The sequence below is a fragment of the Thamnophis elegans genome, chromosome 4 (genome assembly GCF_009769535.1).
Source record: "Thamnophis elegans isolate rThaEle1 chromosome 4, rThaEle1.pri, whole genome shotgun sequence".
Taxonomy (NCBI): domain Eukaryota; kingdom Metazoa; phylum Chordata; class Lepidosauria; order Squamata; family Colubridae; genus Thamnophis; species Thamnophis elegans.
In genome coordinates, this window is record NC_045544.1 from 50,493,090 (window position 1) to 50,518,951 (window position 25,862).

Below are 25,862 nucleotides of genomic sequence, written 5' to 3' on the forward strand. Positions count from 1 at the left end.
AGAAAAGAGATCCTGCCATTATAGTAAAAACTACTTGCTAAATCCCCCATGTCTCAATGGTGACTTATCATTTCATGTTGGGTAATTGATACATGTATTTACAATACATAAATTTGAAACTTGTTTCAGTATAGCTCCATAACTGAAATTTAGCCATTGTTAACAATATAGCTGTTGTTGCAGATTGTTTATTGCATTTTTGATTCCAGGTGATTGAAAATAATATTCATGTTTCTTTCTTGCAGTCATCAAACTCAAACAACATCCTGGGATCATCCTAAAATGACTGAACTATTCCAATCATTATGTAAGTGCCCTTAAAACTGAAGCCTCTTCATGTGCAAAAGTGCAGTTTATGCCACATAAACAGGATACAAGTTACCCTATACTTTGTGATAGTATCATTCGTGTTAATTGTTCTTAAAGTCAAATTACATTCTTGTACTTTTTTCACTATATGAAATGTGGTCCATAAGGACATTGTACCTCCTTAATAATTACCAGGTTTAGTTTACTGATTGTACACCTTCTAGTTAAAGAAAGGTATGTTGTAGTTTAAACAGAATTTTGATGCAATTGTTATATTTATTCCTAAAAGAAAATGCCATAGTATCCCATGCATTTGAATATAATATATTTGATGACCCTCTAAGGAATATAATTTGGCTAGTGCTTTTTTAATAATAAATTCAAGGTATAAGAACTTCATTATAGCAATAGAACTTAGACTTATATACTGCTTCATAGTGCTTTACAGCTCTCTCTAAGCGTTTTACAGAGTCAGCATATTGCCCCCAACAATCTGGGTTCTCATTTTACCAATCTTGGAAAGATGGAAGGTTGAGTCAATCTTGGGCTGGTCAGAATTGAACTCCTGGCAGTCAGCAGAATTTGCCTGCAATACTGCATTCTAACGCCTGCACCACCATGGCTCTTTTATCAAAGCAGTACATTACTTTTAGAATCGAGAGTTGTGGAATGGTAATGTGCTGAGTTTAGGACTAGAGACTCTTAGTTTTAAGTCTGCCTCAGCCATGAGGTATATGTTTTGAAGTAGCAAAGCCAGCAAAATAGAGTGAGAGTGTTTACAAGTTATAGGCTATCCCAGATAGTCTTTTTAAAAGAGTTTTAAAACATTAGAATTGCTACTTTATTGGATACTTTAATTTATCTCATATGCATGTGCATAACATTCTTTCCTCTCCCTGACCTGTATCATCCCAATTGAAATCCTACATCAGTTTAACCATTTCATGTATATGAACTACAGTTCACAAAATTGTACGTCTTTTAATAAAACCATTATTATGAAAAGGGGATACTTGATTCCTTCTAAATCTCAGTCATGGATGTTCACAAGTTAATTTTAGGCCCGTCATCTTCTCCTAGCTCAATCTTTTTCATTTTTTTACAAAAATGAAAGAAGGAATATATGCCTCTTCAATTTTCTGTACAAAAGTCTGGAAATAAACATTCTAAGTATAGCCATCAAGGATTTCTGTTGAATGCATTATTAACACTTCTTATCTGGCTATTGAAATTAAGAATCATGCAGTTCAAGATTAATCACGTGGCCCTTTTCCATAGAATTCAATTCTAATGGGAAGTTGCTTCCAGTGTGTGTTTATCAAACTTTTGACTCTGAACACCTGGATCTGTGAAAGTTGTTACTAGGAACCTCTGATGATCTTATAAAACATATGCTACTGGAGCAGGGCAGAATGTAATACTAAAGATCAAGGTCTCATTAATTTCTGAAAGGCTTAGGATTGGCCACTGTAGCATCTCTAAGGGTTGTCACTAAAAAAGAAACACCTCCACTATATTTGACTTAATTTTAATTGAATCAGATCAATTCACTTTTATCTATTACCAAATAGGGAGTCTTATCTATTACTTTGTTCTGATCAATTTTTGAAATACAAAAATTGTATACCTGTCCATGGTATGTTAAAGCAACTAGCCTGTTTTGTATTGTAATAAATTGTTTTTCCTCATCTGAATTCATTCATGTAAATATTACTATGATGTTCAAAGTAAAACTGTCTAAAATGTTAAACACCTGCCATTATAGATTTTTTTTTCATTTTTTTCTGAACAGGAACTAACTTTAAACCTCTCATTTGATTTCTGGTGTTGCATTCCTATTTTCTCTTTTTCTCTTAATTAATTAAGAAAAGAATCAACTATTGATTGATGCACTATTGGATGCATTTTGTTAAAACCAACAAGTGTTTGATGGTATTGGATTAATGCTTCCTTAGAATATATTAATTTTCTCTTCTTTGGCTTTTTTTAGCTGATTTGAACAACGTGCGTTTTTCTGCTTACCGTACAGCCATCAAGATCAGGAGACTACAAAAAGCTTTGTGTTGTGAGTATGCCTTTCAAAATTCATTATTTATTTATTGTCTCAGAAATCAAAGTTATGCTGAAGAATCTGGAGGTAGTTTCTTAAGCTTCATATTTTGATATTCAAAATGTTAATTCTAATCACTCCTAGCCTGAATCACTCTTCACCTAATTTACATCACTTGTGTCATTGTTTTGGAATGACAGTGATTCATACTCTTATTTCTTTGAGTTTAAATGCCTGGAAGGCACATGTTATGGAATGACTGCTTTACAAAGATTCAGAAAGCCCAGTTGTTTCCAAATGCAACAGCCCAGCTGCTGATGGGAGTAAGCTGCTGCAGTGGCATAACAACTTCTGCTGTGGAATCCATCCATCTTCTGCATTTAACTGGAGGCAAAATGCTTTAGGACACTTCCTCCAGTGAAGTTTGTTGAACTGGACTTAGAGGCAGGTCTTCTTGGTAATTGCCCCCATTCCTTAAAGCATCTTTCATCAGAGGTCCAAAATGGCTTCTTTTAGCCTGTCATTCTGGGAGGCTTTTACAATTATTTTCTTTTGGTGAGTCTCCAGAGTTTTATTGTGCACTTGCATGTCATTGCTGGTAGGATGAGATATTAACTTTATTTATTTGAGTTTTATATTAGTTTCTGATCTATGGCTAATTCGTTTTTATGAATGCAATCCATCCATATATCCAAAAAGGATATAAATCATTTTGAATTTCATGGTATACAAACTGTAAATCAGTAAATAAATAACAAATGTGGTGCCCGGGAAATGTATGGCTGGTACAGTTCCAAGCAATTAAGGTAGGTAGATAAATGAGAAGAAGAGGGCAAGATAGTATAGAAAGAGCTGTTTCCAATTCCTTTTGGAGTAAAATATATATTGGGGTAGGAAAAAATTTAGATGCCACGTCATATTGTCTACTACGTAGAGGAACAGCATGCAATAGGGAAATTCCCTTGCTATTTCCTGAAAACAATGAAAACATATATAGTTACATCTTTTAATGAGCTAAATCATTTTGGATTCATGGTAGTAGGTTATACTTTTAAATAAACACATTTTTTTCCTTTTAAAAAGTAATCTCTGAATCTGCAGAACATAATCTCTCAAGAGATTAGCCAGAATCGGGTAGCAAGAGTGGTATTTGGCTAATGTTAACATTATTGAAACATCCAAATATACCTAGAAATCCACAGCTGTCTTTTTCAATCTCTCAGCTGTTTGTTTGTTTGTTTATTTATTTATTTATTTATTTATTTGACTTATATACCGCTTCATAGGGCTTTCAGCCCTCTCTAAGCGGTTTACAGATTTTTTAGCAAATTGAGTCAGCAACTTGCCCCCACAGTCTGGGTCCTCATTTCACCCACCTCAGAAGGATGGAAGGCTGAGTCAACCTTGAGCCGGTGAGATTTGAACCGCTGAACTGCAGATCACAGTCAGCTGAAGTGGCCTGCAGTACTGCACCCTAACCACTGCGCTACCTCGGCTCTTATTTTATTTTGCTTAGCAGCACCCAAATCTTCTGCTTTTCTTCTATCATGGATTACACTGACAATTTATGTTCACAAAGGCAAATCAGGTTTCCAAAAGCTATCAACTTGGTATTTACACAGATAGCTGAAACTGCCATAGTATATTCTTTTCTGTATTACATAGTGTGTATGCAGCCATAGGGATAATTAAATGTAAATCCACTACAGAAATCCCCCCATAATATATAGTTCAGTAAAGTAAACAAAAGGGATAAGACAATTTTATTGTCATTTACCTGTATGCAATGACACACTTTAAAATGAAATTTGTACGCCCAGCTCTCGAAATAAGAAACATCCCACATTGAACAATGTCATCCAAAATATAAAACTTGAAATATATGTAAAAAGCAGATGGATGGCCAGATGGCTAGACAGTCAATTGGTTAGCTTGGTCTAGTGGTTCAGGCACCAGTCTAGAAAGCAGAAGACCATGGGTTCTTGTCCTGTCTTGGCCATAAAAACCAACTGGATGAGCTAAGGTTAATCAACTCTCTCTCAACCCAATTCATCTCATAGGGTTATTGTTGTGGGAGATATAGGAGAAGAAAGAGTGTGTTGGATATATTTGCCACCTTGAGTTATTTGTAAAAATAATAATAGAGGCAGGATACAAGTAAATAAATAAATAATACTGAAAAACATACAAAATCTGTTGTCTGATATTGGCTGGCAACTATTGAATCTTGAACCAATGTGTTCTTGGACATCTGGTCCTTTAAACAAAACTTCTCTCTGATTGTTCATTGAGACATTATTTTGAGATATAAAATGGCACTAGAACTTGTTGAAACATCTAAGTGTTTTGTAGACAGATAATGAAGGAAAGATAGTGGTGAGACACTTCTGGCATTGAGAACTAGGTTAATCACACTTTTATTGTTAGTTTTGTCTTCCCAGAAAAAAAAAACCAATGTAAGATTTCCCTGTTCACAGATAAATTACTGGAAATCTCTTTAGCATTGACGTTGTGAAGAATGACTATAAATGACTGAGGTCAAAAATCTTGTTTGGCTGCCAGGCCTCAGTGAATCCAAATCCAATTTTGTTCTTTTAAACTAATCTCTCTGAAGCAGAAATGCTAACAGGTGTCCTTTTTTAAAAAACTTTCCAACAGCTCTGGCAATAAAACATTTTATAATCTCTGCACAGAAATAAGCAGTCCCTTTATTAGTTATTAAATGTATTAAATGCAACAATAGACAGATCTTTAAGCAACACTACATTTACAGTTATTCTCAACATGGTTTTTAAAGCTGGGTAGCCTACCTCTATTTGGGACAGGTAAAGTGAAACAAGTGTTGTATATTTTATCATCAGAAGGCAGCAAAAAATAAATTGAAAAACTTAATTTGGGGACTATAATTCTCTAACATGTAAATTTGGATGAACAACTCTGCAGTGATTTCATTTTAGGTGTCACCCAAACCAAGCTGTCATGTATAGTCTGCTGAAATTACATTGAAACAACAATTTCAATTTCTAAGAGTGCCAGGTAGTAAGTGCCTTACAAGTCCAGAATTTCCATTGTTGACAAAGACAGTTGTTAAATGAGTTGTGCCCCATTTTACAACTTTTTTTTTTGCCATGGTGGCTAAGCGGATTACTGGAATTGTTAATTGAATCATGTGGTTCATAAGTGAATCTGGATTTCCCCATAGCCTTTGTTTGTCAGAAGCCATCTGGGAAGGTTATAAATGATGATTGCATGACCTCTGGACAGTGAAATCTGTCATAAATAAATGCCAGTTATCAAGCACTCAGTTTTGATCTCATGACCGTGGGGATAATGCAACAGTTGTGTGAAAACCTGTCATAAGTCACTTTTCAGTACCATTGTAACTTGAAATGATCCCTCCAAAATGGTTGTAAGTTGAAGACTACCTGCATAACAATTGCAGAATTCAGAGGCTTTGGGTTAGAAATTATGAAGATGTCTGAAGAATCTTGGAGTCTGTGTTGACAATAATATGCTTTAATAAAAATTAATAAAAAGTTACAGTGTTGGTCTATAATAGTTAGAATATGTGTAGCCCCAATACATTTGATGAATACTTGGTTGGGAACAGTGGTGGTATTCAGTAGGTTCTGACCAGTTCTGGAGAACTGGTAATGGAAATTTTGAGTAGTTCAGAGAACTGGTAAATACCACCTCTGACTGGCCCCACCCCCATCTATTCTCTGCCTCCTGGGTCCCAGATGATTGGGAGGGAATGGGGATTTTGCAGTTACCTTCCCTGGAGTGGGGAGGGAATGGAGATTTTACAGTATCCTTCCCCTGCCACGCCCACAAAGCCATGCCCACCAAGCCATGACATGACACACACACCAAGCCACACCCACACAACCAGTAGTAAAAAAAATTGAATCCCACCACTGGTTGGGGAAGGCTACTCTAGACTAATTTTTGTCTCACTGGTAAATAATAACAGAAGCAGAAGGATTTGCAATATTTTTGTTATCTAATTTTCAGCACAACTGAATGATAATCCTCCTTGCTTATAACTTAAATTCTCTATAGCTGCAACACTTTTTGGAGTGCTACCTATAATTGGGAATTATGGAGAAAGGAATGGAATTGCCTCCTGAGACTTCTGTAAAAGAAGGGAGTGAGAATTGTGTGAGATAAATACTAACATTGGGATTTTATGTATTGCTAGTGCTGCATCAGGGGTAGCAAATGTTTGCCAATGCTTTTCTGCCCTACTATTATAAAGAGCTTTTCTGTCTAATTTCACATCAGTGATATGTAATAATTTATCACTCATCCTAAAACTGGCAAGCTGATCATATAAAAAGGTTTGAAAGAAACTAAATATTAACATTCCAAATGTACATATCAGGTGAAAAGAATGTGAAGATAACACACTGTTTGCAATTTTTTTAATAGTTTCTAGTAAAAGTTGTCTCTAAAGATTATGGGACCATTTGGCTTCCAGCTTAAATCTTTTTTATCCTCATGAAATGCCTGTCTCCATAATTTAAGACTGCTTGGAGAAAAATTTATAAAGAGCTTTTTTTGTCTTCTATCTCATTGAATAGATGAATCAGTTTTCCATAATCACTATTATAACTACAGGTCCTTTTGAAATTAACAAATATTGTTGTCATCAAAAATGGGAGCTTCCATAGTGGATGACTACCACTTCATATGTGCAAAGCATTTTCACATTTTTCCAAGATCATTAAGGGATTTTAAATGATACATAATTTTGCATGCTCTGCTTAGCACTGTTGGATGCCAATATACAAAGCAACTGCTGAATCCTGTTTAGATATCTTTGAAATCAAGATGATTAATGCTTGTTTACATGTTGTACCCAGAAGCCCTCACTGCCACCCCAGTTTAGAATTCTTGGTTATAAATGGTGCTTCTTGTCAGAAACATTAAGTCTTTAACTTTGTCAGACTATCTAGTCTTTTCACCTGTCACAAAGGTTATCTTTTAAAATACCATTATCCTCATTTTAAAGGTTTTAGCTGAGCTTTCATGTAGTTAAAAAGCCTGGAAGATGAAAACATTTTGATCCCATGCCAAAAAGATATCAACATTTTGATCCCATGCCACAAAGATATCAACCTTCTTTTGAAAAAAATATCACTCTCAAACCTGTATGCTTAATTTGGATGATTTCCCAGTAGATGCGCCACTTGAAATAAAGTAAACTGATATACTTGTGAAATAAAACTATTTTGTGTTTTTCTTAAAACTTCTATATATTTATAAATCTTGTTCATGCATGTTATATTATCCTATACGAAAGTACCTTGATATGTTGCATCCTGAGAATTATAATTTAGGGTGCTTTCAAATGTTTAGCCACTCTTAGTGTTATACGCACACAGAATATTATAACATATCTAGAAAAGCAATAAATAGATAAAATGAAAATGGCATACATGACTGAAATTGTGCTGGATAGGGACATGAATGACACAGCATCCTAGCTCAAATATTTCTCATAGCAGTAAACCAAATTTCAAACAAGATTAAATGCTCAATGATTTCTCCATCTACACCTATGAAGCAGATGGCTTTGGACTGTTAAATGCAGACTGCTTACACAAATACTTTTATTTAGCATCCTGAGTTGGAAAATAACTGAGAAAATGCTTCTCGAGCTGTAATATTGCTTTGCTTTGGGGCTTAGAGAACTCATATACTTGTGATAAAAGAAATGTTTTTCAGTTGACACACAAATATATATATATATATATATATATTGCCAGTGGACCTCTTGGACTTAAACTCAACAAATGAAGCTTTTAAACAGCACAAATTGATTCAGAATGATCAGCTCCTTTGCGTTCAGGATATCCTCAGCTGCCTCACTACGATTTACAGTGGAATGGAAGAGAAGCACGAAGACCTTGTGAATATTCCACTCTGTGTAGATATGTGTCTGAACTGGCTGCTCAACGTTTATGATAGGTAAGTGTGAGATGGTTAGGAAAACCTTGTAAGTGCAACAACGTCCTTTTACTGTTATATGTGGGAAAGATAAAACAAATCCACATATTCTTAATGCTTTTTTAATGCCAATAAAAGTTTACAGAAGTTTACTAACATCTGTTTGATTAATACCTTTGATTACTATTTTCAGAAGGCTAAATACTTTAAATCAGGGGTGTCAAACTCAAGACACAGCAGTGTCACGTGACATATTAGGACTTTTTCTCACTTCGCTAAACCAGGCATGGGCGTGGCCAGCGCATGATGCATCCGGTCCACAGGCCGGGAGTTTGATAGCCCTGCCTTAAATGAAAGCAGATCTAAAGATTATTAGGTGCCTAGTTTTATGGGAAGGAGCCACTGAGATTTGAACACAATTACAGAATTCAACAGGTCCTTGATATTTTGCTTTATGTGGAACCTTGCGTAGCCTTTTTATAATTCACTGTTATTTTCCACTTTCTACAGTATGTGTTCAAGCCAATGAACAGTTTTCTCTTTTCCTGTAAAATTCCCCAACAGCAAAATGATTGTGCATAACTTTATCTTAACATTTTTGCTAATGGACTCGGTTTGTTTCTAATTTATCACTTAACATGCTCATGGTTTATATCTTTGATGTATACCATTTTTAAATAATTACCTACCTACAGATGCCATCTGCTTCTCTCATGCTATTAATCTGGAATTTAATTAGCATCTGTAAGACATGCTAACTGATGTTTATGGCCTTTGTAAGACATTAAGTGAAAACGATTGACAGCAACACCTATTGTCTTTTATATTTCTGTCACATTAAGAATTATTTATTCCTCACATTAAGTCAGTAGACAGAACAAAAGTGAAATTGAATATCACTGAGTATTATTTTTCAAATATTCATATATTTTAGAATCCACCTGCTCTGTAAAAATGCTCCAGCTTTAAATATAAGCCTATGAACATTTGCATTGCAAATATGGTTTAAGTATGTAACACTGAAAACATATTAATGTACTGGAGCTAAAGAATAGCATGAGAAGTTAGAATCCTTACCGCCGATTTTCTTCTGGAAGAATTTCCAGCAGTGCCAGACATTTTTGAATGAGGTGAATTGTTTCAAAGAGAGTTGAAAAGAAAAACTGGTTGCCTATAAATGGTATCAAGGGTGTCAAACTCATTTTCATTGAGGGCCACCTCAGGGTTCTCTTTGACCTGAGGTAAGCATGGCCAATTTGATGTCACTCATGTCAGTCCGAGTGCTCTGTCAATAAAAACGGGCTCCTGAGCTCCATTATCAGCTGTGACGGCCTCCTGCAACCCTCTGCCAGTGAAAATGGTGCTCGGGAGGGCCACATGCTGCCCTCCTGAGCTCCGTTTTCACTGGCAGAGGCACTGTGGGCGAGTCTTCGCTGTTTCCAGGGAGGCCCCGCTGGCCAGATCTAAGCATCTCATAGGCTGGATCTGGCCCCTGGGCCTTGAGTTTGACACCCCTGGTATAAATGAATGACCTTGGGAGACAAAATGAGCCACAAACTAGGTAACCATCACACAAAAGGTATCTCTGCCCATGAATACAAAAGGGATATAGAAAGCACTTCAGAAAGGACCCTCTCTAGTTTTCAGGGATCTAAAAGTGACAGAGGTGAAAAACACTTTCAGACTTGCAAGATTCTATTTTGATTTCTGTAACTTTACAATAAAGATAGTGTTCGTAATCATGGTTGCTGTTCTTGTCTAGACTTCTTTGAAGGACTGCGAATCCCTGAAAATCAGATAGAGGACACTAGTAACCTTTTTTACAAATGTGCCTGTAGAACATTTCAAGAAGACTCATTTAGATAACTTCAGAAGCAGATTATTTTATTAAAACTTATTTCTGGCATTGACTGTGAGCTTGTAAATTGTTTGCCCTGTCTCAAGGTTCATATGAGAAGCACAGTTAGAAAACCCAAGGTGAAACACAAAACATGGCACTTTCCATCGATCATTGTGCAATCAAAATTTGGTCTGGAATTCAGGTGAATTTGTCCAGGGTCAGTAGCAAGTTTAAAGGTATAGTCAGCCAGACATCATCAGATCTAGACAAAGGATTGTAGGAGGTCCAACACAGTGAAGAGTCAATGCATGCAATTGAGATATCATATGTGTATCATCTATCTGAATTTAGCAGACATTGATCAGAGCTCGTTGCAGAACTATACTACTTAAGATTAATACTTAAGTAGAACATTAATATCGAGGTAGTTTCTTCTCTCTACTGGCTCTTAATAAATATTGCCATAAACAATTGATTGTGCTTTAAGGTTGTAACTCCATAGTGAGTCCTGTTATCTCAATGGCTATGAATCTACTTATAGAGAAGCTCAGTAATGCAGAAAGAGATAATACACAAGAGAAGTTGGGTCAATAACCAGAAATGTGAGTAGATCTGGGTCAATAATTGGAAATATTAGCCCAGAGAAATCCCAAGGCAATCCAAGGTCACAGTAACCATGCTGAAGCACACAATCACAGTCAAGAACAATTACAAGCAGCTCAGGATTAGCACACAATCACAGTCAAGAACAATTACAAGCAGCTCAGGATTAGCTGACAGCTGTCGGCAATACTGAAAGACATTCAGACTCAGGCTTAAATATTGTAATATTGAGTTGAGTCCAGGTATTGGAGTCTTCAAAGTAATATAATTCTGCAAGATCTCTGTCTCAGATTTCTCTTGCATGTGCTCATCTGCCATTTCCGTGGCCCAGTTGCAAATAGCTCATGGTCTGGTAGTGATCCGAGGCCTGGCGATTGAGCATTCCTAAAGTGATCTAGTGTTTTTGATAATATTTTTGGAAGTGGTTGGTTATTGCCTTCTTTCTAAGGCTAAAAGGCAATGACTGCCCCAAGAAAGGCAAAACTAGAACTCACAATCTTTTGGTTTATAACCTTTTGCCTTAACCACTTCAGAAAGATCCAGGGACTTATCCAGGTCATTGTCAAGAGTCAAGACTCACTCAAAGGCAAAAAAAAAGTGTAGAGGGGTGGGAAGATGGAAGATACTGGTGAACTGTCCAGAGAAAAAGATAGTGTCCAGCAAGTCTTCCTAATTAACTTTCTCATTTGCAAAAGCACTGCTTGACCCAGCTCCAACCACACCTGGATGTTCTTCTTTCACTGGTTTTGTTGGCAGTAATGGTTTTGTAAATACCATACTGCATAAGATTGAAGTCATACTGCTAGATGAAATCAGTACTATGCATTTTCTAATTGACATATACACCTAACATTTTTGCTCTAATGTACATACACATCAAAGTCTGTAAAGCTCAGGCAAGGCAAATTGTGCTTTGAAAAATATTAATGTACCCGTAGATACTATAATTTGCATTCACTTGTCATCAGTTCTTGCAATGCAGAGTGTCACATTATTAGGACATGTTGTGATGCTGTACGCTTGAACTACAATGCTTTATAATTAATGTGTTTAAGCTGAATGTAAATATTTAGAGTTTGCACTGAACATTTGTGAAAGAGACTCATTGATATGATTAGTAGCTAATGTCTAGAAATTGAAGTACACCAGGTGTTTTTGCTAGCTCTTTCAATGTTTGAATTAAATTATACCACCTCCTGCTAACTCTTTTAATGCTGTTTCTATAACAGTGCCCGGACTGGAAAAATCAGAGTGCAATCCCTGAAGATTGGCTTGATATCTCTTTCTAAGGGTCTCTTGGAAGAAAAATACAGATGTGAGTATGTTTTAAATATAATTCTGCAAAATCCATAATTTTGCCAAGGTTTGGCAAGAGATGAAGTAGAGTTGTTTGGAACAAGTGCATTTCTCTGTCCTTTCTGTCTGTCTATCCATACTCATAGCCATGCTTGTGTGCGCACACATGCACACTTGTCACTAAATATTACTAAACTGTTAAATTTACATCCCCTTTTGAGTCTGTATTTGAAGTAGGGCAATATTCCAATGAAGTCGACATTCCTATAAAATGTTCTGTCAAAATGTAGAATCATTAGTAATTAATTAAATTTATTGACCACAGGCTAACTCCGAGTGTTTTACATCAGTGGTCTCCAACCTTGGCAACTTTAAGAGCTGGCTGAGGAACTCTGGGAGTTGAAGTCCACAAGTCTTAAAGTTGCCAAGGTTGGACACCACTGTCTTATATGACTTTCTTCAGAATTTCCTTCATTGTGTAAGGCACAGGTAATCTATATTCTGCCTCAGAAACCAGTGTGTGCCCCAATACCAGATATTCTGGTAATGTTAAAGGAAACTGACCTATAGCCAAATAGCAGTTTCATTTAGTATTATATGTATTTTCAGCAATGCCTCTGTATAGTGGAGAAGTATCCAGTGGGATAGTAGTACCCAGTGAGGAAGTTTGGTTTTATCAGTATAAATGAATGTTTTGTAACAAAACATAACTTCTATGGAAACCATTTTGTACCCTGTTTTCCTGAAAATAAGACCTCCCTGGATAATAAGCCTAATCAAGCTTTTGAGTGCATGCGCTAAAATAAGCCCTCCCCCGAAAATATTGCAACACAGCAGCAGCCATGAGGTGACCATGCTCGCTGCCTCCTGCACCTCAAAAATAATAAGACCTCCCTGAAAATAAGGCCAAGCGCTTATTTTTGAGGGGGGGGGTCAAAAGAAAATAATACCCTGTCTTATTTTCAGGGAAACACGGTAAATGGGTAAGTCTCCTATGGGAAGGATTTTTAATGCGCCATCACACCTTCACATAATTCTAAATATACAGTCAGCTCAAAAGGTCTAGCTCTAGTGTAAATTTTCTGTACGTCCCCCTTCTGCACATACACAGATTCCTATTAGCCATTTCTATTATTTTCCTCACGGGTTGATTATCCAGGAATACGCTGCTATATGAGAAGAACAAATAAGAACTGTGTGCTGTTCTGCAGCACATGATAAGATTGACTTTTTTTCCCTATAGAGTTAAAGAAAATATAGTTTGGGCAAAATTTGTAATTTTATGTATAATTCAGCTGTTAACAAATTTCATTAATTTTAAAGAATGACTTTCAAGTAAACATTTGAGGACAATAAAATAGAAAGAAATAAAGTTACCAGAAAACAGAGGGGGATTTCTATTTATTATAATATTTATAAACTGCCATTTCTCTTTACCTAACCAACCAGTCTTATAAAGTAAAACAAATAAAATGATTGAATTAGTAATGATCCATCACATTGCAGTGGATTATATGTTCTGTTTTACAAAGTAGATTTGAAGTTTACTGTTCATAGTAACATTGGCCTTTTACATTGTATTAAGCTAAATTTCTATCATAATAGAATTAGTAAATAATAGATGCTAACAGTGGGCACGCAGTGGGCAATTTGTGTAACTCAGATCTGTAGAATACTTAAATAAAATGACATATATTGTTTTTGTTTCTTTGCTAGCAAATGATCCTTTGAGCCATATTTGTTTAATTAAAAAGGACATTCTTTTAAACCCTACTTTGATGTCCCAGTTCTCTTTTCTCAAGATATTGCACAAATTCCACTATTTAATTATTTAGGAAGTTCCTTAAGACTTGGCTTTTTCCCAGGCCTGGAGATAGGGTGTTTGTTAATATTATTATTGTCAATTCGTTCAAGCACTTTATGTTTTAAACCATATTTTTTAAGGTTTTGTGTTTTAAATATTGAAAGCTGCTCAAAGTCTTTTCAGAGTTGGTTAGCTCTGAAAATCCACTCAATCCATCAAAATAAAGAATAAGTCAATACAACTTGCATATACTGAAAATTATTGGATCGGAAATCAAATAGCCCTGATGGCGCAGATTCTGATTCCTGATTGCCAGTAGTTTGGCAGTTCAAATCTCATTGGCTCAAGGTTGACTCAGCCTTTCATCCTTCCGAGGTTGGTAAAATGAGAACCCAGAATTGTTGGAGAAAATATGCTGACTCTGTAAACTGCTTAGAGAGGTCTGTAAAACATTGTGAAGCAGTATATAAGTCTAATAAGTGCTATTGCTATATTCTTAGTATATCTTCCACACTTGGAAAAGGTAACCGCTTAGAGCAGGGATCTTTTGAGGGATACACTGGAATTTGTATAACATGTAGGTGCTCTTGCAAAATAGCTTATACCTAGATACAGCATTACATGATGTATATGCCATCTTCTTGATATCTGCCTCTGCATATCATCTAAATGATCCTGCTTATCTTTATTATGGGCAAATGAACGTGCTTCCAAACAAACAAAATACATTTGGTATTCAGCTAGAACCATCTGTTTTTTATCAGTCTCAAAAGTAAAAACTTTTGGTTGAAAGTATGGAAGCTTTATTGCCCCTTTAATTAAAATACTTTTTAAAAAAATCTCACATGAGTAGGGAACTTTGTGGGCAAAAAGGAACAATCCTTGGGACCTCTGGAATCTCCAGACATCATTTTGGAATCTCCAAGCTTAAATAAATGTTTATTGTGACAAAAGAAGTACCACCTGTTCAATTTAATTTGGAAAAAAATATTATTAAATCAAAATACAAATAAATGAAAAAAGAGCAGTTGGTTACTGGCTAATGAAACAACAACAATTTACAATGGGATACATTGTAAATGAACCTATACTCTTTAATTAGCTCCAAATATGATATGTAAATATTGTGTCGCTTATCAGTGGAACTCCGAGCCAAAAATATCATAAAATAAGAAATGTTCAGTTCATAAATTCTTTGACAAACCTATGAAAAGGTATATGTCACATATTGGGAACATGATTTTACAGAAGTAACTCTACCTCAGGGTTGATAAAAGATGATTGACATAAGAATACTTTATGATTTGGAAGCAGAGTTAGTGTGATTCGTGTTTATCTGCTCATAAATATATCTTAAGCACGCAGTATAAATGATTAAGTAAATTTTAGACTAGGAAGAATGTGCTGAAGTCATTTCAGATAACTGAAATGGAAAAGTCTGTCAGATTCTTCTCTCTTCCATGTAGTATTTAAATAGACCTGCTAAACCAATAGCATACAAGTCTGGATAGAGAAACATGGTAGATATTTTATTGTTTGAATGTTATTGTAACTAAGTAATTTTGTGATATGATTATTTTTTATTTTAACCCATAATAGAATGTGTTTTAATGAAATGAGAATGATACTTTCAATTTGGAGAGTGATTTAAAAAAACAAATAGTGTGTGCTTAAGACCCCAGAAAGATTTTCAGAGTGAATAGTATGATGTAGCTTGGTGCTGTACTTCAAAAACTCTTAAATACGTTGAAGAGCTATTAAGTGTCCAACTTTTTGCTTGCCTGGGCTGCCTTGAGTGAAGACGAATTGTCTTGGTCTGCATATAAAATACAGGTAGTCCTCAACTTGTAGCAGTTCATTTAGTGACAGTTCAAAGTTACAACAGCACTGAAAAAAGTGAGTTAAGACCATTTTTCACAGTTACAATCTTTGCATCATCCCCATGATCATGTGATCAAAATTCATATGCTTATCCAACTGGTTCATATTTATGACCGTTGGAGCATCCCAGAGTCATATAATCTCCTTTTGCAACCTTCCAACAAGCACAGTCAACGGGGAAGCAAGATTCTCTTAACAACTGGTTTACTAACTTATCAACTGCAGTGATTCACTTAACAACTGTGGCAAGAAATGTCATAAAATGGGGCAAAACTCATTTAACATAACTCTTACTTAACAACAGAAATTTTGGGCTCAATTGTGGTTGTAAGTTGAGGACTACCTGTATATAATACAGCTAAGGTATATGAATCACATAATAATGTTAAAAGTTTACACTCTTGTGGGACTGCATTACTAGCTATCCATGGGCCATAGGTTGGACAGGTCTGTGTTAAGCTAACAGCTTAAATAAAACAGAAATACAAAAAGAGATTTTTTAAAAATGCAAACAATTATTTACATTTTCAAGACAATAAAAAAATAACATCTCTGATAAACAATATTGATGATTATGGAACTTATTATTTAAAAACTTACAGTTTTGGTGGGGAATGTATCTCTATTCCTTATTTTCTTTTTCACATACTATTTGTAAGAAACAGAAAAAAATATATGATAGCATCTACTTTAATAGCCAACATGTCACTGTGGAATGCAGAGAGAGTATTAGTTAAAGGGCAAAACAAAGTCAAAATAGCCCTAAAACACCTCTTCCTCATTCTGAGTATTGAATTTAGATTGATTTTTCTGTGATCTTCCTTTATTAATAAATAAGAAATGTGAGAAAATAGCAGACATTAAAGTGGTGCCTGAAATACGAAATTTACAGGAATTGTAAGGAAAGCTCCATTTTGCATTTCTATGTTGTGCACTAAGGAAGAGATAACTTAGAGTAATTCATGGGTAAAATTGGAAGAAATGAAAAATTGTTCCTTCTCAAGCAAGTGTCCTTCTCCCACCCTCCCTTTTTGCCTTGAAGATCTCTTTAGAGAAGTGGCTGGACCTATCGAAATGTCTGACCAGAGGCAGCTTGGCTTGTTATTGCACGATGCTATCCAAATCCCACGCCAGCTTGGGGAAGTAGCTGCTTTTGGAGGCAGTAACATTGAGCCCAGTGTCCGCAGCTGTTTCCAGCAGGTAATTGTAAAGTGTAAAGTGTCTGTTTCCATTTCTGGATGCTCTAAATACAGTTACATTTGGATGTTAGTTGGGTTCAGAGGGAGTCTCTTACAGACCTTCTGAAGATTTGAAACTCACTTCTGGAGGAAGAGGGACATATTAGAATAACAATTTAACAGAGCTGGAAGGGAACTTGTAAATCTTCTAGTCCAACTCTCTGCTTAGGCAAGAAACCCTAGACCTGGGATGGCGAACCTATGGCACGTGTGCCATAGGTGGCACATGGAACCATTTGTCAGGGCACGTGAGGCGTTGCACTGTCAGCTGGCCAGCGCACATGTGCGTACTGGCCAGCTGACTTCAGACTTCTTTTGAGGCCATTTTTCACCCTCCCCAGGCTCCAAAGGCTTTATAGGAGCCTGGGGAGGGCGAAAACAGTCTCCCCCCCGGAGGCCTCCTGAAAGTTCCTGAAGTGACTTCCGGTTTGCTCATAGGGTTGTGTTTTTTCCCCTCCAGAGCCTTTAGGGAAGCCTCCTGAAGGTCCCTGAAGGCTCCAGAGGGCTAAAACTGCCCCTACGAGCAAATAGGAAGTCTGTTCTTGAAGCTCCTGAAGCCTCCAGAGGATCTCGGGGGGGGGGGGGCAGGAGAGGCTGTTTTTACCCTCCCCAGGCTCCTATAAAGCCTCTGGAACCTGGGGAGGGCAAAAAAAGCATGCCAAAAATGGGGGGGGGAGCGCTGGTCATGCACGCTAGGGTCATTGATTGATTTGATTTGATTTTATTATATTTATATGCTGCCCTTTTCCCCCGAAGGGGACTCAGGGCGGCTCACAATTCAAATCAGGGAAGGGGAGTACAGACAGAAAATGAAAAACAAAACATAACAATACATAATTTAAAAACACACAACAGTCATACCATTCGAGACGGGGGCAACAGCTCTTTAGCCCCAGGCCTGTCGGAACAGCCAGGTTTTAAGGGCTTTGCGGAAGGCCTGGAGGATGGTGAGGGTTCGAATCTCCACGGGGAGTTCGTTCCAGAGGGTCGGAGCAGCCACAGAGAAGGCTCTCCTCCGGGTAGTCGCCAGTCGGCACTGGCCGGCGGATGGAATTCGGAGGAGGCCTAATCTGTGGGATCTAATTGGTCTAGTGGAGGTGATTGGCAGCAGGTGGTCTCTCAAGTACCCAGGTCCAATACCATGAAGGGCTTTATAAGTGATGACTAGCGCCTTGAAGCGTATCCGGAGACTAATAGGCAGCCAGTGCAGCTCGCGGAGGATAGGTGTTACGTGGGTGAACCGAGGTGCACCCACGATCGCTCACGTGGCTGCATTCTGGGCAAGCTGAAGTCTCTGAATGCTCTTCAAGGGCTGCCCCATGTAGAGCACGTTGCAGTAGTCCAGTCTAGAGGTCACAAGGGCATGAGTGACTGTTGTGAGGGCCTCCCGGTTCAGGTAGGGACGCAACTGGTGCACCAGGTGAACCTGGGCAAATACCCCCCTGGTCACAGCCGACAAGTGGTGTTCAAAATTCAGCTGTGGGTCCAGGAGGACTCCCAAATTGCGAACCCTGTCTGAGGGGTGTATTGTTTGACCCCTCAGCTTGAGAGATGGAAAACTTGGCCAATTAGTAGGAGAGAAACACACCAGCCACTCGGTCTTATCCGGATTGAGTACAAGCTTGTTAACCCCCATCCAGTCCCTAACAGCCTCGAGGCACTGGCACATCATGTCAACCGCTTCACTGAATTGGCCCGGGGCAGACAGATACAGCTGCGTATCATCCGCATACTGATGGTATTTTATCCCGTGCCGTCGAATGATCTCACCCAGCGGCTTCATGTAGATGAGCATTGCATTATGGGTGTGGCACGCCCACGCACAATACCCCCCTGCGCTCCCTCCGCTTTTGGCATGTGAGCCAAAAAAGGTTCGCCATCACTGCCCTAGACATTGGGGACAAGGTTTATACATCCATTACTGGCATTCTTTCCTTTAATCATTTGAAGCCTGGAATGGACTTTTAGTCTCATAAATTTATATCACTGACCTGATTGTAAAGGCTTATACAGATAGTTTATACCTTACGAACACAAGTTGGGACCAGAATTTCCATAGCTAAGTAAGGATGTTGTTAAATGATTCACACCTGATTTTATGACCTTTTTTGACCATGGTTTTAAGTGAATCATACCTTGTTAAGCAAATCTGGCTTTATTGACTTTGCCTGTCAGAAACCGGCTGGGAAGGTTGCCAGTGGTGATCAGTTGCTACAAAGTTGCTGCAATCATAAGTACAAGCTGGTTGCAAATACCCAAATTTTGATCACCTGACCATGGGAATGCTGCAGTGGTCATAAGTGTGAAGATGAATCATAAGTCACTTTTTTCAATACTGTTATAACTTCAAACGCTCCCTGAAAGAATGTTTGTAAGTCAACTACTTGTACAAGGGGCACTTCAATTACAGCGGAAGTAATTGTCCTTTCTTCTTTGACTGAATATTGGTGGGATAAGTAATGTTTCTTTGAAGTTCAAACTTGGAATACATTTTTTTTAAAGAAAATAGACTGGGCAGGAAGCTTTAATATGAATGTTAAATTCTTTTTAATCCCATCTTCATTTATCAGCATAATAATAAGCCAGAAATTGACGTAAAGCAGTTCATAGAATGGATGCGTCTGGAGCCACAATCTATGGTATGGTTGCCAGTCCTACACAGAGTAGCAGCTTCAGAAACAGCAAAACATCAGGCCAAGTGCAACATCTGTAAGGAATGTCCAATTGTTGGTTTTAGGTGAGCAAAATAAAATGCCTTTTATGAATTGCATCAGTAATGTAATCGATTTATATTCCAGCTTCATTGTACATGCTATGCTAATAACTCATCACTTGATATGTTATAAGTTAGAGACTCATAAAAAGTAGGGGTGTACTTAGAGGATTTCTAGTCAGTAAAGTCTGAACTACAACTTCTCTGTAGTGATGACCATCTAGCCTCTGTCTGAAGACACCTAGCAAAGAGTTCGCCAAGTTGGGCACTTTTTTTAACCATTTGTCTTGGGGTTTGGGGTTTAGACTCTTCATTATCTTGATACTCACTGTCTGAACCTTTTTTTGGGGGGGGGTTTTGGAAAAATGAATGCAAATGCGTGTGTATGCTTAAGTGGAAAATCCATTGGACGATATTGGTTCAGAAATTCACATTCATCAAAAGATTGTCATCTGGTTCTGGGTTATGGCCTTTAATACAACTTACTAGGTTTTTGAAACCAACTATAAAGTAATTTACCATAGAAAACTCCACAGTATAGTAAATTATTAAATGTAGAAAATGTTTGAGATGATGTAGATTAACATCTATAGTTCATATGGATTAGACTGTAAATAGGGTTGAAGCCAATCATAATTCATGATAGTCCTTGCCAGTCTCATAAAGCTGCTTTACAAGTAGCACTGTGCCCTTATGTGAGCTTATTATCGCAACAATGCAGTAATTTGCATTATGCTGGGGAAATTGCAACTCAATAACACAGACTTGGTGATAGTTTTGTAAGATCTTTGTGCTCAAATTTTCTCTGAAATATTTACAGTGTTAGTTCAGTAATTGAATCTCTATTCGTTACAAGTGTTATTACCAAGGTTCCCAAATTATATGAAAACTTCATAACAAAAATGTTTTAACAGTATCAAGTTTGCAGAGCTTTCTGTTCTAAGGAAGGTTTCTTCTCCATGAAGGAAAGCAAAGGGAGGCAGCAGATAGTGACAATTCAGAATGGTCTCCCTATATGAATGATCACACATACTGTGCCCTCTTCCATAGGTATAGGTTTAGTTATATCAGGTGGAGAACTCTCTAAGGGACTGGAGTTAGTTATCATATTATTAGGTTAGCATTTCCTTCCTTCCTTCGTGCCTGCCTGCCTGCTTGCTTTTCCAAACGTTTGACATTTTTGTGTTTATTTCCATACTGTAAATTCCTACCTTCTCAACTTCCAGCTGTATTTATTCAGCGAGTCCCATAGTCTCATATCCATCAAAGAGACTTATTCTATCCATGATCTTTGAACCTTACTATAGAAGTTATTCTCCTTTGAACTGAACTTGACTCCAAGTCATTCCACAGACACATCCATGTATTTGGGGGAGAGAGGGAGGAAAGAAGGAAGTAAAATTTCTGATGCTCCTTGCCTTCTTCCCACAAGGAAACTCAGTAGGGAAGCTGACAGTATATTGAAAATCAATCTTGCTCTTCCTGATTTTTTTTTTGCCCACTTGTGGTCATTCTGTTTCTTTATTTAGGTAATTAAATATATCTGAAACTATGACCCAACAGGTCACACTTTTACCACTAACATGGGAAAGATTGCAAGATTAAATCCTCTCTGTCCATCTTTGGTAGTCTCATCACTGTTTGATTCCTTTGCAGTTTCTATTTAGTTTTAAGGACAATGTGTATTTACTTAGTACAAATGAGAAAAATGGATATAAAGTAAAGAGAATGGCAGTTGGACTTACCTGAACTGCATGTTTCGACGAGAAGTGTGGGAGGAGTCACCATTGGGTATTAACCTAATCTTGATTGCCTATTGGAGATTGAGGAAATCTTTGGAAGCCACACCTCCTGCTGGTCCGGTGGCTAGCCACTTTAACCGAACGTCTGAACGGTATCTGAAAGGAAGCAAAAAGAAACAGCCAATACCAATTCTTCCTAGCCATTGCTTGAACCTGGACGTGCTCAGGCCCTGCTTCACGGCGAAGGTCGCCATAACGGGCGGGAAGTGACTCCTCCCACACTTCTCGTCGAAACATGCAGTTCAGGTAAGTCCAACTGCCAGTTTCCGAAGAGAAGGTGTGGGAGGAGTAACCATTGGGACATACCAAAGTTAGTTGTCCTGGGAGGGAATGGACGGGCCTGAGCTCCCTTGCGTGTCTAGGACGCCCTGAAGGACCCTCCTGCTGAAGGCGGCGTCCGCCGAGGCGTAGGCGTCCAATCTATAGTGTCTAATGAAGGGAGACGGGGAGGCCCAGGCGGCCGTTCGACAAATCTCTTCTAGGGGAGCCTGGGAAGACCAGGCGGCTGAGGTGGCAGCACTTCTAGTGGAGTGTGCTGTGATACCCTGTGGGACCTGGAGACCTCGAGCCTGATAGGCCTGAGAGATGGCCGCTCTGATCCATCTGCTGATGGTGGCCGAGGAGACCTTAGCCCCACGGGTGGAAGGTTGGAAGGACACGAAGAGGGCCTCTGATCGTCGAAAGGGAGCCGTGTGTTTCAGGTAGATGCGTAGGGCTCTTCTAACATCTAACTTATGCCAGGATTTCTCCCTCTCCCCGGAGGGATGGGGGCAGAAATCCGGAAGGATGATCTCTAACCCTCTGTGGAAGGGGGAGTTGATCTTGGGCATGAAAGAAGGGTCGAGTCTGAGGACGACCCTGTTCTCTAGGAAGGTGCAGAGGTCTGCTCTGCTGGAAAGGGCATTGATCTCTGAGACCCTTCTAGCTGAAGTGATGGCTACCAGAAAAACGACCTTAAGGGTCAGGAGCTGGAGGGAAACCTCCTTCAGAGGCTCAAACGGAGCCTCCGTTAGAGCCTGGAGGACTGTGGGAAGATCCCAGGAGGGGAATCGATGGACCGCTGAGGGTTTCAAATTCGCCGCCCCTTTGAGAAAACGCCTGAGAACCGGGTGTTGAGATAAGGGGGGAGCGTTCACCCCCCCTAGTACTGTGGAAAGAGCGGAAACCTGACGCCTAAGGGTGCTGGTGGCGAGGCCCTTCTGGTGACCCTCCTGGAGGAAGTCCAGAACCTGAGGAACCGAGGCAGTCGTAGGACAGATGTCTTTACCCCGGCACCAGTCTGAGAAGGCCACCCACGAGGCAGTGTAGATGCGGGGGGTGGATTGTCTCTGGGATGCCTCTACCACCTTGATGACCTCCTCGGAGAACTGAGCCTGTCTCAGTTGTTCCCGCTCAAGCGCCAGACGGTCAGATGGAGCCACTCCGGGTCTGGGTGCTCTAGGGATCCCTGGTGAAGCGTCACCTCCCCTGCTGGTATCCTCCAGGGAGGAGCTGTGGACAGGTCCACCAGATCTGCCAGCCAGGGGCGGCGCGGCCAAAAGGGAGCCACCATTATCAGATCTGCCCTCTCCGCTACCACCCTCCTCAGAACCCCGGGGATGAGGGGAAGGGGGGAAAGGCGTAGAGAAGGCCTGGTGGCCAGCTGCAGCGTAGGGCGTCCGTGTCCGTGGCTCCCGGGGTCGGGAACCTCGAGACGAACTTCGGTAGTTGGGCGTTGTGCGGTGTCGCAAACAGGTCTACCGTCGGATGGCCGAACCTCTCGCAGATCCTGTGGAAGATTGAGGGATGGAGTTGCCACTCTCCGTTGTCGATCGTCTCTCTGCTTAGCCAATCTGCCTGATGGTTCTCTGTTCCGGAGATGTGCTCCGTCTTGATGGACGCCAGGTGTTTCTCCACCCAGTGACCCAGGCGCAGCGCCTCGTCGCGGAGAGCCTTGGAGTGGGTGCCTCCCTGTCTGTTCACGTGTGCCTTGGCCGCTACGTTGTCTGTCAGGACTAGGATGTGTTGACCTCTGACCATGTCCTTGAAGTGTCGGAGGGCCAGGTGGATGGCCCTGAGCTCCAACCAGTTGATGTTGTGCTTTAGATCTGTTGGAGTCCACCGACCTTGGGCGATCTGGTTCTCCAGGTGGGCCCCCCAGCCGAAGAAGCTTGCGTCGGTGGTAAGCGTCATCCTTGGTGGATCTCTGAAGAGGCAGCCTCTGTTCAGAGCTGGGGACAGCCACCAGCGGAAAGATAGCAGCACCTGGGGTGATACTTGGATCTTGAAGGTCGCGTCGCTTGTCCCGGCCTTCTGATGTGGTAGCAGGAACCACTGGAGCTCCCTGGCATGCAGTCGGGCCCAGGTGATGATCCCTATGCACGAGATGAACTTTCCCAGGAGCCTGTAAAGAAGAACTACAGGGACAGAGCGTGAGTTGCGAACCTCATGAATCATCTTAACGATGCTGTCCTTCCGATCCTGAGAGAGGAACACCTCCCCCGCTACAGAGTCGATAATGGACCCTAGGTGAAGCAGCCTGGTGGAGGGCACGAGGTGGCTCTTCTCCAGGTTAATGGAGAACCCCAGGGATCTGAGAGTGTCGATGGTAGTATTCAGATCCCTTGCAGCTGAGGCAGAGGACCTGGCCAGGACGAGAATGTCGTCAAGGTAACAAAATAAACGGACAGGGAGGGAACGTAGGTGACCAGCAGCTGCAGCTAGCACCTTGGTGAAAGTCCTGGGGGCTGAGGCCAACCCAAAATGTCAATAAACTAAATGTCAATAAACTAAACTAAACTAAACTAAACTAAACTAAACTAAACTAAACTAAACTAAACTAAACTAAACTAAACTAAACTAAACTAAACTAAAGGGCAGGGCTCTGTATTGGAAATGGTCCCCCTCATGGGAGAACCTCAGAAACTTACGGTGTTCCGGGGCGATCCTGATATGCAGGTATGCCTCTGTAAGGTCGATGGAGGCAAGGAAGTCGCCCGGCTGGATGCCCTCCAGGATGGATCTTAGAGAAGCCACTTTGAATTTACGGTATACCACCCTGGAGTTGAGTAACTTAAGGTCCAGGATGGCTCTCCAACCCCCTGAGCTTTTGGGCACTAGGAAGAGGTTTGAATAAAATCCTGACCCTTTTCCCCCTTCTGGGACCCTCTCGATGGCCCTGATGTCGAGGAGATGTTTAATGGCCTTGGCCTTAAGGGCCCTCTTGTTTGGGTCTGAGGAGGAGGAGAAGGTGCGGAACCTACTGGGAGGAAGGGAGTGGAACTCCAGGCGAAGCCCGAGCCTTACCGTCTGGAGAACCCACTCATCCGATGTGATATGCTCCCAGGCATCCACAAACATGGAGAGGCAACCGCCGATGGGGTGATCCGGGGGCGGATCACTTGAATCTGTGGAAGGGACGACCGCCTCCTCCACGAAAGGGCCGCTTCCCCTGGTGTTGGCCCCGGAATCTGTTCTGGAATTGTCTATCCCCCTGCCTCTGAAATCTGGGGTTTTGGTACCTCTGGCCTTGGCTGTCTCCTTCAGGTGGTCTGTAGGAGGTCCTCCTAGGGTACGGTGCATGGCGGAAATCCGACTGCTTGTTCGTTGACGGGAGGATCTTCCGCTTGTTTTTATCCTCCACAAGGAGAGGATCCAGTGCCATCCCGAATAACTTGTCCCTGGTGTAATCCGCGCCGGTTAGGTGCCACTTCATTCGGGATTCCGCCTGCCAGTGACGTAGCCAGAGTAGTCGCCTAGAAGCAACTGAAGAAGACATAGCACGCGACGCATACTTTACCGCGTCCAAGGTGGCGTCCGCCGAGAACTGCGTTGCCGCAAGCATCTTGGAGATGTCCTGCAGGAGTCGCACTTCAGAGGCTGGGGTCCTATCCCTCAGTTGCTCCAGCCACAGGACCGTGGACCTATTAAAAAAGGAGGCAGAGGCGGCCGCTCTGATAGCCCAGGTGATGGCCTGGAACGTCTTGCGCAGAACAATGTCTGCTCTCTTATCCTCAGGCTTGAGGCAATTAGCGGTGTCTCCTGCTACGACCGTTGAGGAAGATGCCAAGGTTGCCACCGGGTTATCCACTTCCGGAACCTGCAAGGCTTGGGCAAAGGCTTGGTTAAGATTATAAAACCTTCTTTCATTCCCCCCTGGGGTTGGAAAAGACCCTGGCTTTACCCACTGAGATTTGAGCACCTCCATAAACATATCTGGGGTGGGGATTTCTTCCTTAGCTATGGGGGGCCTATGGAAGGGCCCCTTCTTCTTCTTGCTTTTGCCCTTGCCCGAGGACTCAGCTGCGGGTTGGGGATCAGAGAGTGGATCCAGATCAGCTGTGGCTACTGCCTTGCGTAAAAGGGAGCTGAACAAGGGGGGGGGAAAGGCCCACT

The 25,862-nt window shown here is 40.4% G+C and overlaps 1 protein-coding gene across 4 annotated transcripts in view; it reads left to right on the forward strand.

Annotated features, from left to right (window-relative positions):
- Nucleotides 1-25,862, forward strand: part of LOC116507148 (utrophin-like) — a 143,671-nt gene that overhangs the window by 68,397 nt on the left and 49,412 nt on the right. For 2 of the 4 annotated variants that reach the window (XM_032215098.1, XM_032215099.1), the window contains 6 exons: nt 246-307; nt 2,300-2,374; nt 8,131-8,332; nt 11,984-12,069; nt 16,778-16,935; nt 19,544-19,710. In XM_032215098.1, coding sequence (XP_032070989.1) covers nt 246-307; nt 2,300-2,374; nt 8,131-8,332; nt 11,984-12,069; nt 16,778-16,935; nt 19,544-19,710 — 750 coding nt within the window. Of the gene's footprint in view, nt 1-245; nt 308-2,299; nt 2,375-6,211; nt 8,333-11,983; nt 12,070-16,777; nt 16,936-19,543; nt 19,711-25,862 lie in introns of those variants that run through there. The other 2 variants (XM_032215101.1, XM_032215100.1) reach the window with 2 other exon arrangements.